This window comes from Bombus bifarius, unplaced genomic scaffold, assembly GCF_011952205.1.
Source record: "Bombus bifarius isolate JDL3187 unplaced genomic scaffold, Bbif_JDL3187 scf7180000008166, whole genome shotgun sequence".
In the NCBI taxonomy this organism is placed as follows: domain Eukaryota; kingdom Metazoa; phylum Arthropoda; class Insecta; order Hymenoptera; family Apidae; genus Bombus; species Bombus bifarius.
The window spans coordinates 1,518,608-1,533,082 of NW_022884488.1; the positions used below are offsets into that span (position 1 = coordinate 1,518,608).

The 14,475-nt window shown below is 30.1% G+C and overlaps 2 protein-coding genes across 12 annotated transcripts; both read left to right on the forward strand.

The window, feature by feature from the left end:
* Positions 1-81: 81 nt before the first annotated feature.
* Positions 82-11,569, forward strand: LOC117209195 (cyclin-dependent kinase 12). Of its 11 annotated transcripts, none has more exons than XM_033450897.1 (13): positions 441-703; positions 1,269-2,592; positions 2,667-3,790; positions 3,890-4,317; positions 4,380-4,576; positions 4,660-4,864; positions 4,943-5,211; positions 5,412-5,585; positions 9,336-9,723; positions 9,853-9,973; positions 10,038-10,220; positions 10,386-10,442; positions 11,292-11,569. In XM_033450897.1, the coding sequence occupies exons 1-12, from the start codon at positions 688-690 to the stop codon at positions 10,418-10,420; spliced, it is 4,464 nt and encodes a 1,487-aa protein (XP_033306788.1). In that variant the 5' UTR covers positions 441-687; the 3' UTR covers positions 10,421-10,442; positions 11,292-11,569. The 11 variants fall into 11 exon arrangements, 8 of the variants coding, with proteins under 8 accessions (XP_033306786.1, XP_033306787.1, XP_033306788.1 ...); XR_004487868.1 differs by having other exon boundaries at positions 442-703; positions 10,321-10,442; XR_004487867.1 differs by having other exon boundaries at positions 442-703; positions 10,038-10,442.
* A 78-nt stretch (positions 11,570-11,647) lies between these two features.
* On the forward strand, positions 11,648-14,012 carry LOC117209158. The gene is made up of 7 exons (XM_033450844.1): positions 11,648-11,759; positions 12,131-12,245; positions 12,334-12,514; positions 12,584-13,380; positions 13,447-13,540; positions 13,779-13,881; positions 13,963-14,012. The coding sequence occupies exons 1-7, from the start codon at positions 11,648-11,650 to the stop codon at positions 14,010-14,012; spliced, it is 1,452 nt and encodes a 483-aa protein (XP_033306735.1).
* Positions 14,013-14,475: the final 463 nt, after the last annotated feature.

Genomic DNA, 14,475 nt, shown 5'->3' on the forward strand with positions numbered 1-14,475 from the left:
TAATATTCAAGATTATTCCGCAATTCTGTATACTCCTTACCTAGCCGCAAGAGTGCAGCACTTATCGCTTGTTACGTCAGACAATAATGACGTGCTAATGGTTAATGGCTTCTACTTACTTGAGCTACCTTTATGAGAAAGCCAAATACAATCCAAAGAAAATTCATGAGATATGATGCATCGGCTAGTAAAACTATAAAAATATGATTGCCTGAACACTTAATTGTTACGATAGCTATTAATTTTTATCAAATTTTACTCGTGGCCTACGAAATATGTGTTAAAACTGTTTACTGAGCAACGAACGTAACCATTGTATTCATCGCTACATTGGATCACCTCGATGCAAAGAAACTCAACATTCAACGTGTTATTACAAGATTTATATTGCACGTGAGTACTTATACGAGACATCGGCTTATAGTTCCGTTAAAAACATTGACTAACTTTCTTTTATGAAAAGTGGGCAACTCCCTTGCCACCCAGTCGTTAACAATGGCGGCTATATTAGTTCGGCCGAAAAATTCTTTTCTGCAAAATATTCTTTAAACCGGAAAGTCATAAGTTTGTACTCGATAGATTTTTATTTTTACCTTGGAAATAGGGAAGTTTGTTAAAAATTACCGTTTTCCACTATACATATCGAAAAATCGTGCCGTTCGGAAATACTGTTACGTCGACTAATCTATGTATGTGGATGTATGTACGTATCGTCATACGTATGCGTATTATTGTCCATGTGTGTATAATGTCCATGATGATGTGTTGAAAGTATTAAGGAAAGCTGAAATATAATGCATATAATAATGTTCAAACCTTTTGGTTATATCAATTAAGGTTAAATTAAATGTAAAAAATTCATTTGTTTTGTTACTTCGATATTTTTGTAATATTTTTGAAAGTGAAATCTAATATATATAAAGTGTGTATTTCTGAAATTATATATTTATCTTTATGAGAAGGAATATGTAAGTAAGCTAATGATTTGTACAAATATTACATATTTTGAATTCTATATGTGTTATCTATAGTACTAAAGCATTGTCACTTATTTGAGTGCGATTCATTGTTATATACAGTTATGATACATACCTTACCAAAAAAAAAGAAAGTAAAATTGTTTAAACGAGTTATATATATGATTGCTTTCTTAATTTTGATACTTCTATTAATTCTGCCATTGTTATTTACCAGTAACATCCAGTGTGTTAATAAAGCAAATAAAGTATTACAGATTACTTTTATATATTAATATTATTGCATTTCAGTAGGTGACATGCCTAGCAGTCGTGATATTGAAAGAGCTGAACGTAATGGAAGATTTCGAGCACGCAGAAGAGATAGTACCAGCAGTGATATAAATCGACATAGTTTTGAAACATCTGATAAGAAGCATAGGAGGCATGGGAAAAATAAAAGTTCTGGGAAAAAGAAAAAGAAGAGATCAAGAGATAAGTCCGTAGAGAATGTTCCAACTGTAGCTTCTTCCATTGTTAAACCTTTGGTTGAATATTCAGATGTGAGTAGCGAAGACTTGTCTGAACCAGAAGCTGGGGAAATTCAGTCAGAAGATAGTAGAGGTAATAGCTATACAGATGGAGAAGTACCTGAAACAGTTTTACAAAGACGTTATTATGGAGGGAGTCCAGTACGTGCACTTGGTGCATCTCCTATTAGTCTTTCGCCATCTCCACCAGTTCAGCATAGACATGTTAATAGACATTATTCGCCAAATGAACAACAACCATCTGCAATGCATGGTGGAACACCTGAATATGAAGAAGAGTCTAGACGATATGCAAGAAGAAAAGAGAAAAAACACAAACGAGAAAAGAAGAAGAAGAGAAGTCTTAGTCCTTCATCCAGTACTGGGAAAAAGAAAAAACGAAAGTCTAAAAGGCATTCTCATAGTCTGAGTCCACATCGCATTGCAGATGAAATTATCATAAGCCCCGAGCATGAAAAACCAATTGGAAATTGGTCAGAATCACCGCCTTTACCATTAAAAGATAGTACCTCGCCGATATCACCTGCTACACCACAAGAACAAAGGAGTTTAAGTGATGTAGAACTTGAAATAACAAGGCAACCTCGAAATGTAACTCCTCCATCACTTCCTCCAAGACCAACAGAATCACCCCATACCCCTTTATTACCTCCGAGAACGACGACGCCAGAGAATAGCAAAGCAAGTTTATCAACAATGAAACATACTCCTGAAAGACAAAAGCATAGTCCTAGTATCCATACACGACGTAGTAGCATTAGTCCAGGGCCCACTATTAGCTCGAGTCGTAGGAGACCTCATAGTCCATCGCCACCATCAAGACGAAGGGACCATAGCCCAACGAGAAGAAGAGATTTTAGTCCAAGTCCAATGGTGCATAGACTTAGGCACAGTCCTAGTCCTTCAACAAGGCGAAGAGAATTTAGCCCAAGTCCTGTAAGTCACCGACGTAGAGATCCTGTTAATTCTCCACCTTCGAGTAAACGTAGACGGCGTGAAGAATCTGAAAGACGACATAGACATCATGAAAAAGACAGAAGAGATAAAAGGAAGTCGAGATCAACTAGAAGTCCTACTGGAAACAGGTACTATTTATTACATGATATAACAATTCTAAATCATTTGTTTTGCTATTGAAAATAATATTTCTTTTTTTTAGGTTACATTTACCTCTTTCTCGTTCACGATCACGAAGTCCTGGACGATGGCGAAAGTTACAATCACGATCTAGATCGCGTTCACGGAGAAGAAGCCGTACTCCAAAAAAATCTCGTTCTCCTAGCAAGTCACATAAATCGACAAGAAAACACAAATCAAAAAGTCCACGTCCTTCGAGGATACCTTCTCCCTCTCCTCATAGATCCAGAGCAAGAAGCCCCTCAAGTATCACAGCAAGAAATCTCCGAGTACAAGCAAAGATTAGCGAAACTAGTTTATTTGCTGAACTCGTGAAAGATAGAAACATGAGGGAATTAGCATACAAAAAGTTACAAGCAGCTAAGGAGAAGGCTGTTATTCAAGATGAAGTTCAAATTATAGAAGGCACTGATGAAAAAGATAGTAGTAGTGTATCTTCTGAGAACAAAGCATCCACAGACAATAAGGATAAGTACGTGAATCATAAAGACCAATTGAAGATAACAAATGAAAGTATGAAGCCTGTTGACCTTGTGGATATTCCTGTTCCAATATCGGATGACAATGGAATAGCGGGAAAAACGCCACCATTGCCAATTACACAAACTGTTAATGCACCAAATGTAATACCTGCAACTAATCAGCATATGTTTGTATATACTTCACCTACAACTACCACTAGTGTCTGTCCAGTGACTGTTACAAATAGTCCAAGTTTCCCAGCTGTTACAAATCTGCAAGCGCCACCATTGCCACAATCTGAGTCTGCAAATACAACAGGTTTAGTGTCTATGTCAGTGCCTATTCCTGTACCAGTACCTGTTCTCCCTAATTTATCTGTTCCACCGCCACCTATACCTATACCAGTTCCAGCACCAAATACAGCTATGTCTAAATTTAATCCTCCTAACAATCTAGTTCCTCTTAAGTCGGTAGATCCTCCTAAGCCTCCTATTGTAGCATTCAAAACTAAAAGTTTATCACGGTTACCATTACCACCTGGAATTAATCAAAATGATTTGGAGAGTATAGACTCACCACCGAGTCGATCTCCAAGTCCGCCTAGTAAGGCACAAATGAAATTCCCAGCTTCAACTACAAAACCACCGCAAAAAAAGAGTATTAAAGACTTACCTATGCCACCGGGTAAGTTTGTGATATAATAACATATGTAATTTTAACCTCATTAAAATAATATCTTTCTTATTATCTATTTCATTATCTATATGATTAATTGATGTGTAGTTGTTCCTGGATCAGAAGATTTAAGTGGAGAAGATGATCCAAATGCAACGCCTCCTCGTACAAAAGTTGAACGTGTACCACCAAAACCGAAATTAAAAAGACCAAAAATTTTGAAACGTAGAAGTTCTAGAAATTGTCATATGCCTATGTCGGCTTCGAGTGGTAAAGATTGGGGAGAACGCTCTGTTGACGTATTTGAAGTCATAGCTCAAATAGGAGAGGGTACTTATGGACAAGTTTATAAAGCTCAAGACAAACGAGCTGGTGTACTTGTTGCATTGAAAAAAGTTCGTCTGGAAAATGAAAAAGAAGGATTTCCCATTACAGCAGTACGAGAAATTAAAATCTTACGACAACTCAATCACAAAAATATTGTGAATTTGAGGGAAATAGTTACGGACAAACAAGACGCGTTAGATTTTAGAAAGGTATTATATATATTAAAATATATAATATAGGGAGGATAGTATTGCATATTACAATATTATAGGACAAGGGTTCATTCTATCTCGTATTTGAATACATGGATCATGACTTGATGGGTCTTTTGGAGTCTGGAATGGTTGATTTCAATGAAATGAATAATGCAAGCATCATGAAGCAGTTATTAGATGGATTAAATTACTGCCACAGTAAAAACTTTTTACATAGAGATATCAAGTGTTCTAATATACTGATGAATAACAAGTACGTAAAATGTATTATTAGTGAAAAGAAAATTTGTATTTCTACAATTGTATTTTTACAATTTAATTGTATAATTTTTGCAGAGGGGAAGTTAAATTAGCTGACTTTGGACTTGCAAGACTTTATAATGCTGAAGATAGGCAGCGTCCCTATACGAATAAAGTGATAACTTTGTGGTATAGGCCACCTGAATTATTACTGGGCGAAGAACGTTATGGCCCTGCAATAGATGTATGGAGTTGTGGCTGTATTTTAGGAGAATTATTTTCTAAGAAACCGCTATTTCAAGTAAGGAAATGACGATGAACTACATTTCTGTTAAAGAAAGAAATTGAATAAAAGATGATTATTTTTATCTTTTGTAAGGCAAATGTAGAAATGATGCAGTTGGAGATGATTTCCAGAGTCTGTGGTACACCGACTCCTGCCGTTTGGCCTTCTGTGATAAAACTGCCATTATGGCATACATTGAAACCAAAAAAATCACATAGAAGACGTTTACGAGAAGATTTTTCATTCATGCCAGCACCAGCACTGGATCTTTTAGATAAAATGCTGGAATTAGATCCAGAAAAACGAATAACGGCTGCTGATGCACTTAAAAGTGCATGGCTGAAAAATGTTCAACCTGAGCAGTATGTTTTCTTCTTGTATTTGAATATGTATACATAAAAAATATTATTTAAGTTTATCATGTAGTTAGGAATAGTAGCAACAGTATTTATGTAGGAATATAATTGAACAAACGTTGGAATACTTTTTTTTATAGCTTTTTTGTACAAAGACTTTAACTATTGCCCATTCATAAGACCTGTATCTCTTATATAAAAATTAGGATGCCAGCACCTCAGCTTCCTACTTGGCAAGACTGTCATGAGCTGTGGAGTAAAAAACGAAGACGTCAGCAGCGTGAGCAACAAGAAAGCTCTGCTGGAAAGATGCCTCTCCTCCCTCTTCCAAATAAAGGAGGTCCCCATAAGGCTATGGAAGATCTGTCTGATGTCGGGGGGTGAGTAGCTGTAGAGAGACATATTGGCACAAACTAGGACGCGATATCCAGTACTGACCAGATACTAATTGCTTACACACGTAGATGGCTGTGTATTGCAGTTGTGCTTGGCATTTATTTTCTTAGCAAAATGCGTTGTTAGAGATCTTATTTAAAGAATGAAAACATAACTGTTGTAGTATCTTATTTTCATCGTCCGTTTGCATGTGACTTTCAATAATGGATAAAATAAGTTAATTTTAGTTTGATTCACAGTCGTTCAAACACGACGATGGCTATAGTGCAGAACAATGGAATATAGACACGAAAATGTACAGCAACGTTCTCTTTTCATGGGTTTACTACAAAGATTATGTTCTCTAATACTTTTTAAATACATGAAAATATTTTGAACGCATGTATTTAGAAGAAATACAAAATTTATAGCGATATGTTTTTTCACAACAAAATATATCATAATATAAAATAATATTTAAATACTCCTTAATAACTGCAAGAAATAATATCATAATATTATATATTAGTATCCTTTCAAAGTAATATCAAATATTATTTGTTTTGGAGGGTCAGCATTTATGTAAAAGGAAAATACGCGTTCCTCTTACAATGTGTTTGTGATTCAATTTAATTGCCTTTGAAATTAATTATATGAGCTTTAAAATTACGAGATATCTTTTATGTTTAATAATATTAAGATGATCAATAAGTAGCTAAATGTGTACATATTTGCTAATCTATGTTCATGTTAACATAGCCATGCATACATTATGACATGTTTGTGTAAATGAAAATGCACATATGTACGATTTTATATCACAGCTTATATATGCATTTACATAAGTGAATGTATATGCATATAATTACCAATATTCATGATTGTATCAATGATATACATCTCTAAAAGCTGAATTTTAAAATGGTTATATAAGAAAGAAAAGGAATATATATTAAGTATATAATTGTAAATAAAAAAGAAATTTCGTATGTTAATTTTCATATTAAACTATTAAATTGAAATGTCTACAAGCGCATGAAACGATACATGAAATGAATGAGCACAAACTATGAGAAAATAAACGATCTTTATAATATTTAAAGTCTTGGAGTGTAAATAGGTCAAATGGATACTAAGAAGAAGCTGATGGAAGATTGAAGACAATGGAATACAAGGAGCCAAGACTAAAGTGTGAATGTATTACGCGAAATATTAACATCACGGCCATCACCATCGACATTTCATTTTATTTACGTTAATTCAGTTTATTTGAACATTCACATCTATAGATCAGGCATATTTTAATTGATCATATTTTCGCAATTGTGTGTTATAGTTTGTTATTCTGTATTGTAGATAATTATCATAAGTTTCAATATACGAATGGCAGTATAGAATATTTGTTAAATATTTTCATGTTTTTGCATGTATTATGTATCAAAGCCATTCTTATAATGAAGTACGGGATATGGACAAACCTAATGTATTATCTTTGCAATGTAAAATAATATTGAATTTCTGTAATATAAAATATTTACAAAATGTCCATAGGCATCTGCCTAACATTTTTATGGACAATGAATTTCCAATGTTATTAAAATATTTTATCGTTTAATTTGTTTAGTCCCTTTCAATGTTTCTATATTTTTATTTGTAAACTAAGTAACCACACACACATATAATCCTTTGATAAAGTCATATCTGACAATGAACACTGGGACCTTGGGAATGAATGATAATACCAGTGTACATGATTATGTACCCTTTTAAAATGACATGCAAAGTACATGTTATTTCTCTACTTATTCCACAATAAGTTTGTACGAATGTTTAATACATTTATTATCTCAATGCAGAATGTACCAAAATAAATAATATATTGATATTATAAAAATATAATTTCACGCGTAGGTAAAATAAAATAAAAATTTCATTTCTGTGTAAACATTAAACAGCATTATATGATAATAAGATGATTCAAAAATTCATGCAGTTTATTATCACAAATAAAGAATATTTTATTATGACCTTTGTCATGAAGGTAAATGAATCAGATTATGGATGATTAATAATATGTGCTACTTCAAAATATTATCAAAGAAAAATATTGCTTTGTGATGAATCATTTTAATAAATTTGATGAATTTAAATAAAAACGGAAAACAGAATGGATCAATATAACAATATAAATCAATGTGTAAAATCATTTTTTTGTAAAAACGACAATAAAGTAAATATATTTTCCATTTTAGCTACTTTATTTAACATAAGTATGAATGATTTGGTAGTTTCAATTCATATTGATTTTAAACAAAATTATATACAAAGTACAATATAATGATTTCTAAGCATTGCATGTAGCACATATTACAAAATTTATTATTAAAATTTATCAATTGTATGATCAAATTCAATTTTCCAATATTTACTATTTTTATTGTATTTGTATATGTAATTATTATGTAACTGATAAAATATAAAAATATTATATATATTATATCAGAAAAAATACGTGTGTACAGAAAATATTATACATTGCAATTATATATAAATATATAAATACTAATTATTTTACTGTAGAATATTATATAAATAGCATACTTTTGGTTATGTACACATGTTACCTCTACTATACATATATATCATAATAATACTATATATAGTAGACATACATTAAATTAATTATTATTTATTTTACATTGTTAACGATAAATTATATTGTGGAATTCGTAGGAGACAACATAATACTTGAAATATAAAGTAACAAATAATTGTAAGTGAATACAAATTGGCAAGATATCTAATAAGAAAAACAATTATGTTTCAGGAAATAATGTTATTGTGGCAGAATGATAAAGGGCAAATTTTATAGCACTTATAAGAATATAAATAGGTAATAAATATTCCAAATCCGTATAATATATGTTTATACCCAGGGTGTCCAGTTTAATAATTCACACGAGACTTGGTTTTGCGTATCATATAACAAATTGGGCTTTATGACTAAAATAATAAAAGCTTGATCGTTTCGTGCAAAAAGGTTGAGGATGCAATGAATTGAACAATCACATTATGATCTTAATATCTATGATCCTTTATAAAATTGTTGTGTCATATCTCTTCACTTATACAGATATAAGTGATAAGTATGCAATAAATTGTGAAAAATAAAATTTACAGAATACAAATAAAGTTTGATATGCTGTGCCTATTAAATTGCATGTATATCCATAAAAAGTATTGATTTGTTAGTCTTGCTTGTTCGATATGCACGTTTATAAAACGTATTATCTTTTGCATGATTTCTATTAATTATGAAACAAATATTACTATTGGGTATCCATGTGTTATTGTCCATCTTAATAATATTTATAAGAATTTTATTTCATATTGTTTTATTAGCATTATTTTATAAATATTATTAATATATTTTATTCATTTCAAGAAATATTCCATTTTAATATGGTATAAATCATTATAGAGGTCATTTTATGGAATTATATATGTCGGAGATGAAAGGACAAATGTGAACCCGACATATATAACACACTAGAAGTTTATATTTATTATTAAATATATTTACTAATTACTTTATATATATAAATGTATATAAATATATATATATATAATTTATATATATTTATATATGTTTTATATTCAATAAATTTATTTTAACATAACATTTTGTCATGTTCAATAAAACACTTGATCTTTACTTTTATAGTTTTTATGATATGCTTTTGACTTGATTTCAGGTCTTCCAAACGTTTAAAAATGGAAGCAGGTTACAATTCTCATCCAAATCGTCTTGATACGGAATCTTTCTATGGGGGAGATAATTTGTTCAACCAAAGCAGACCTTACATGGTCTCATCGCCATCATATTATTACACAAGTCCTCCACCTGTTACACCACGGCCCAAGGGAGATGTTAACAGACCTTATATGATCTCATCACCATCATATTTTTATGTTAGTCCACCATCAATTATGCCACGGCCCAAAGGAGATACTACCTCTCATATGCCAGAATTATACACAGAAGATAATCTTGTTCGAAAATTAAGTGCTCTCACAAATGTATTAAATCAGGGAAAACCAATTCGTGTTGAAGATCTCATGTCACTTCGATCAGATAATGAGGTACATATACTTGGATTATTGTTTCAAATACTTCATTTTTATAACTTCATATAATCATTAATTCTATAATATGATATTATTATATTGTTATAATATTTAATAGCATAACTATTATAATTCAAATTACAGAGTGACCCAAAAGTAGTACAATTACTAGGAGAATTGCATGCTGAACTACGACTTGCTGCAAATTCAAGATCAAGTGGACTAATAGAATCTCACCTTCCTGTACTAAATCCACTACCTTTAGGTAAGTTCCACTTATTTTTTCTTATATTTATGATATATTATTGTTTTATATTTTATTTTTGCAGATACAAATGCAGCACAGTCAGGAAATTTTGATGCACATGCAGTTTATGCTGGTGATGATGCAATGAGTTCTGGAAGGTGGTCGCAGGTGGCTACAGCTGGTGTTCGCAGTGCATTATTAGCGCTAATGTCGCGCTATGGTTTGGAAACTTGCAATCCTTCCCCTGTTATCACCCGACCCCCAGGTAAACCAACATCCAACCTAACACAAAACCTTTCCCTACCCTCGACTTCCTCTCAGTCAGCATTCAGCTCATAATGATCTGTATATATAACTCTTTACAGCGTTCTAAACTATGTTCTGTATAAAGTTGGAAAAGGTCTAAATTGCTATTTTTTAAATTAACTAGGCATGGAAGTGCAACTGCATCCAAGTTGTTTATAGACTCTACTATCTGTTCATAACTGTAAGTGCACATTCGGTGTATAATTGTATATAATTGATGTATTATTATTACGTGATCAGTTACTTAATATAGTACTTGTATCTTTAATAATAACAACATGCTCTTTATAGTCCACACTTATGCGACATATGAAATAAGAGCTTCAAAGTATTAATGTTTATCATCTTAGTTTATCACATTAAGTTTCATTTTCATATTGGAAATATTTAATACTTATGTGTGTATATATATATACATGAAAACACAGGTATAGTGTATGTACATCTAAAAGGTTCAAACAAAACGTTTGATAGATCAATATAGATACTTTTATCTTTTTCAAAACAAGAATTTGTTTTTAAACTATTTAGCGTTTACTACATATAGCTTTATGTTAGGTGATATATTTTGTTATACTGAATGAATTTGTTGAAAACGAATTAAAATATGAGGGTTGAAGGTATTTGAAAGAAAACTAAAATTGGATGCATTCTAAATGTTTATTTGTTGCATAAGCTTTTTTTTTTATATACGATGTCAAATCCTTATTTATTATGGAAATATTTACGGGATGTAATGTACATAATAATATCGAGACATAATAAAGAGATAAAAGTACACGAATATAATAGGCTTTTTTTAGGACAGAAGAACGAAATTAATTCAACTACATAAATTCGTATTTATAAATTAAGTATATCATAAATAAATAATTTTTGTTTGGTTAGATACTTACAAAGTTATGTCAAGTATTTCTATTTTTTTTCTTATTTACAAGAAATAATAAAATTGAAGTTTTCGGAGTTCTTTTTCAACATAATAAAAAACAGGATAAAAGAAAAATTAACGCAAGTTTCACGAACGTTTCAGATTGAAGTGATTGCAAGAGAAACACGTATACTACGAAAGTGAGGTTAGGACGTGTGCTTCTATACCGGCAAGCTGTATACAATATGTATGTGACGATATCATGGCGATTTGTGCTGCAGTTTAAAAAGAAACTGGCGACACACTAGATTATTCAGTGAAGTGATCAGCAGTATGGAGTATGGGAATGAATAATAAATTGTTTATTTTGTTGAGTTTGTTCGATTCTATGCACAGTGTGATAATAATATAATATAATAAAAAAAGACACAATGAATTAATTAACGACAAGTGAAAAAAAGGGACAGGGTATTAAGTTGTTTTAAAAAGAGAATTACCTAACCTCATTCATTTTACTGATGGCTTTGTCAGATGTTTTACAATTCGATTGTTCCATAGAGAATGAGATTGCGCAAAATGCTTTGAAGAATTTTACTAGAATGCTAGGAAAAGCATTCGAACAATATAAAAGTAAGTATATTTCTATCATATATATTGTTCTTATATTAGCAAATGGAGTTTCTTCGTTTATATTTCTTTCAGTTATTTAACTTACAACAACAAAGCTTACTTTTTTTAATTACAAGGAAATTACGCTTACGATCGAAAAATTATTCTTTATAGTTTCTGTATGCAATTTTATAATAATATATATTACTTAATTTTTGATTTGTTATGTACAAATTAAAAAAATAAAATCTTTTAAAAATAAAACATTCATAATGAAAATAATAATGTACTTTCATTATATATGTACATTGCTTTATATCATGAATGCAATTTTAAGTAAAAAATTTGTAGTTAAATTTATATATTTACACAACAGACTCTTATATTTACAGAGTTATGGAATGAATACTTAAAACTGCAGAAATATTGTGGAAACATTACGAACATTGCTGACTTTAAGATTCCATGTGAATTGTTTGAATCAGACATTTTTAGTAATAAAGATGTGTAAGTTTTAATTCTGTTGCACACTTATAATTTATAATGTTGTATTAGTAAGATTACATTATACATTGTTTAATGTTTTATATTTCAGTATTAAACCTGCTAATAACCAAGTATTAAAAAATACAAAAATATTTCCACACGAAGATATTAATTGTGATAATAATTTTAGAAACTGTGATTATATTTCAAATGTAGATAATGCTGTTTTAATTGATAGATCTGTTAAGTGCCAAATACAAGAAGATAAATTATTAAAGAGCCCAATACTTGTAAGGAAACATTATAGATTTAAGAAGACTAATGTTATAAATAATCAGGTTAATCTAAAAAATTTTAAGAAAAATGAAATGAATTTGTGCCTACCAATAAAAACAGATATTTCTAGTTTAACAAACCTAAAAAGTGATATTATGCAGAATCCATTATCTCAAGACTCAAAAGAAAATGAGTGTTCAATTATCGAAAATAGCAATGATGAGATTAATACATCGATCAATACAACTAATACCAAAATGTCAAAAAAATTGGGAGTTAGTAAATCATACAATGTAGATACCACATTACTGAAAAATGGCAAAAATCATAGGCAATCAAAACTTGTACTTCTCGAAGATGAGCAATCAACTGATATTGTAACTCAAAAGAAGCATAACAGATCAGATTTTTTAACAGCACATGTATCACCTAGAAAAGGCATAAGAGAACAGTTTAAAAATTATAATAATTCTATAGAAGAGGACGTAATTCAAAATAGTCCAAATAAACGTATAAAGTTAAGTTCAAAAATGAGAAGTTTGAAATTAAAAAGGAAAACTCCAAAAAAAGAGATTAATCAACACAGTCTGGATCGTCATTTGCTACCTCTACAAAAATCTGTACAAGAAAATCGAACACATTTAATTACAGAGCCAAAAATATTTGATTTTTGTAATGAGAATGTTAACAGTAATGATAAGACACAAAAAAATTTTAATTCAGCAAAAGAAGAAACAGATTCCAATTCCTCAAGTGATAAAACGTTCTGTACTTTAGGGGAGTTATTGCAAGAACACTCTCCTTGTAATATAAATAAATTGAAAGAAAATGTACCTAAAACTAAATCTGTAAGAAGGACTCTTATGAATAGTTTTGATATGTAAGTATTGTTTACATAAATGCAAAACATTTTGTAAAATATATCAAATTTAATATATTTTTTAAGGTTACCCGCGAAAGAATATATATTTGATAAATCACCAAAGAAAAAGTCTGAAAGAGCACAGATGAATGGTGTTAGTTGTTGGCAATGTAAACAGGTAATATATAAGTTTAATCTATAACTTATAAAGAAATAATATAAATAATTAATTGAAATAATGTTAAGTGTAATTTATTTCTTCTTAATGCTGCAGAGATTGAACTGTAAGTCAATACTATATCAATCCTTTATACATACATAAAATAATATATATGTTTATAAATGTTTATATGTATATACATATGTATGTATATGGTATGATTTGAATCATTTCACGGAGAAAACTTTTCTTTTAGTATTACACTAGTCTTGGGCTTTCTGAGGAAGAAATAAGAATGAGGCAAAATAAATGTTCTCGACACAGAACTAAATATAATGAAAGGAATGAAACACCTGAAGGTAATTTAATATATTTTTTATATTCTTAGAAGAACAGAATGATATATGTACTTAAATTCTGTGTATGCTCATATATTTCAGATTTTTGGAATCCTCTATTTCCTGATACTACTTCTGATTCTAGTTACTAAAATTGAATTACAGCGTGATGATATGGATTTATTTATATATACATATAAATATGTTATTATTATCTTACATATAATTATTTATTCTATTAGTTTGTAAACTTTAAGATAGGTATAAAATAAAAGTACAAATTGTATAGAGATTTTTAAATGTATAAAACTTATGGTTTAAGAAAAGAAAAATTGATTTGAACAATATGAACACACTATATATTATGATTTGAACATAGACTGATTTATTATATTATAACACATATAGTATTACATCTTTTGAGTGTATGTGTAACATACACACGCGCACACATAGTATAGATTTATATATTATTTCATTCTATGTAGACTCATCCCTTCGCATAAAAATATAGAATCTTTTATATGAATCTGTGCTAAAAGAGACTAATAAAACATATCTGTTGGTTAAGCAAACTTTCACGTTGAGTTCACAATATATCACTTGTATTAATCC

Coding starts and splice junctions, on each gene's coding strand:
- LOC117209158 (XM_033450844.1), top strand. CDS start 11,648: ATGGCTTTGTCAGATGTTTTACAATTCGATTGTTCCATAGAGAATGAG. Junction 11,760..12,130: donor AGCATTCGAACAATATAAAA/GTAAGTATATTT, acceptor TTATATTTACAG/AGTTATGGAATGAATACTTA. Junction 13,882..13,962: donor AAGGAATGAAACACCTGAAG/GTAATTTAATAT, acceptor CATATATTTCAG/ATTTTTGGAATCCTCTATTT.
- LOC117209195 (XM_033450893.1), top strand. Junction 3,791..3,889: donor AGACTTACCTATGCCACCGG/GTAAGTTTGTGA, acceptor ATTGATGTGTAG/TTGTTCCTGGATCAGAAGAT. Junction 4,865..4,942: donor CTAAGAAACCGCTATTTCAA/GTAAGGAAATGA, acceptor ATCTTTTGTAAG/GCAAATGTAGAAATGATGCA.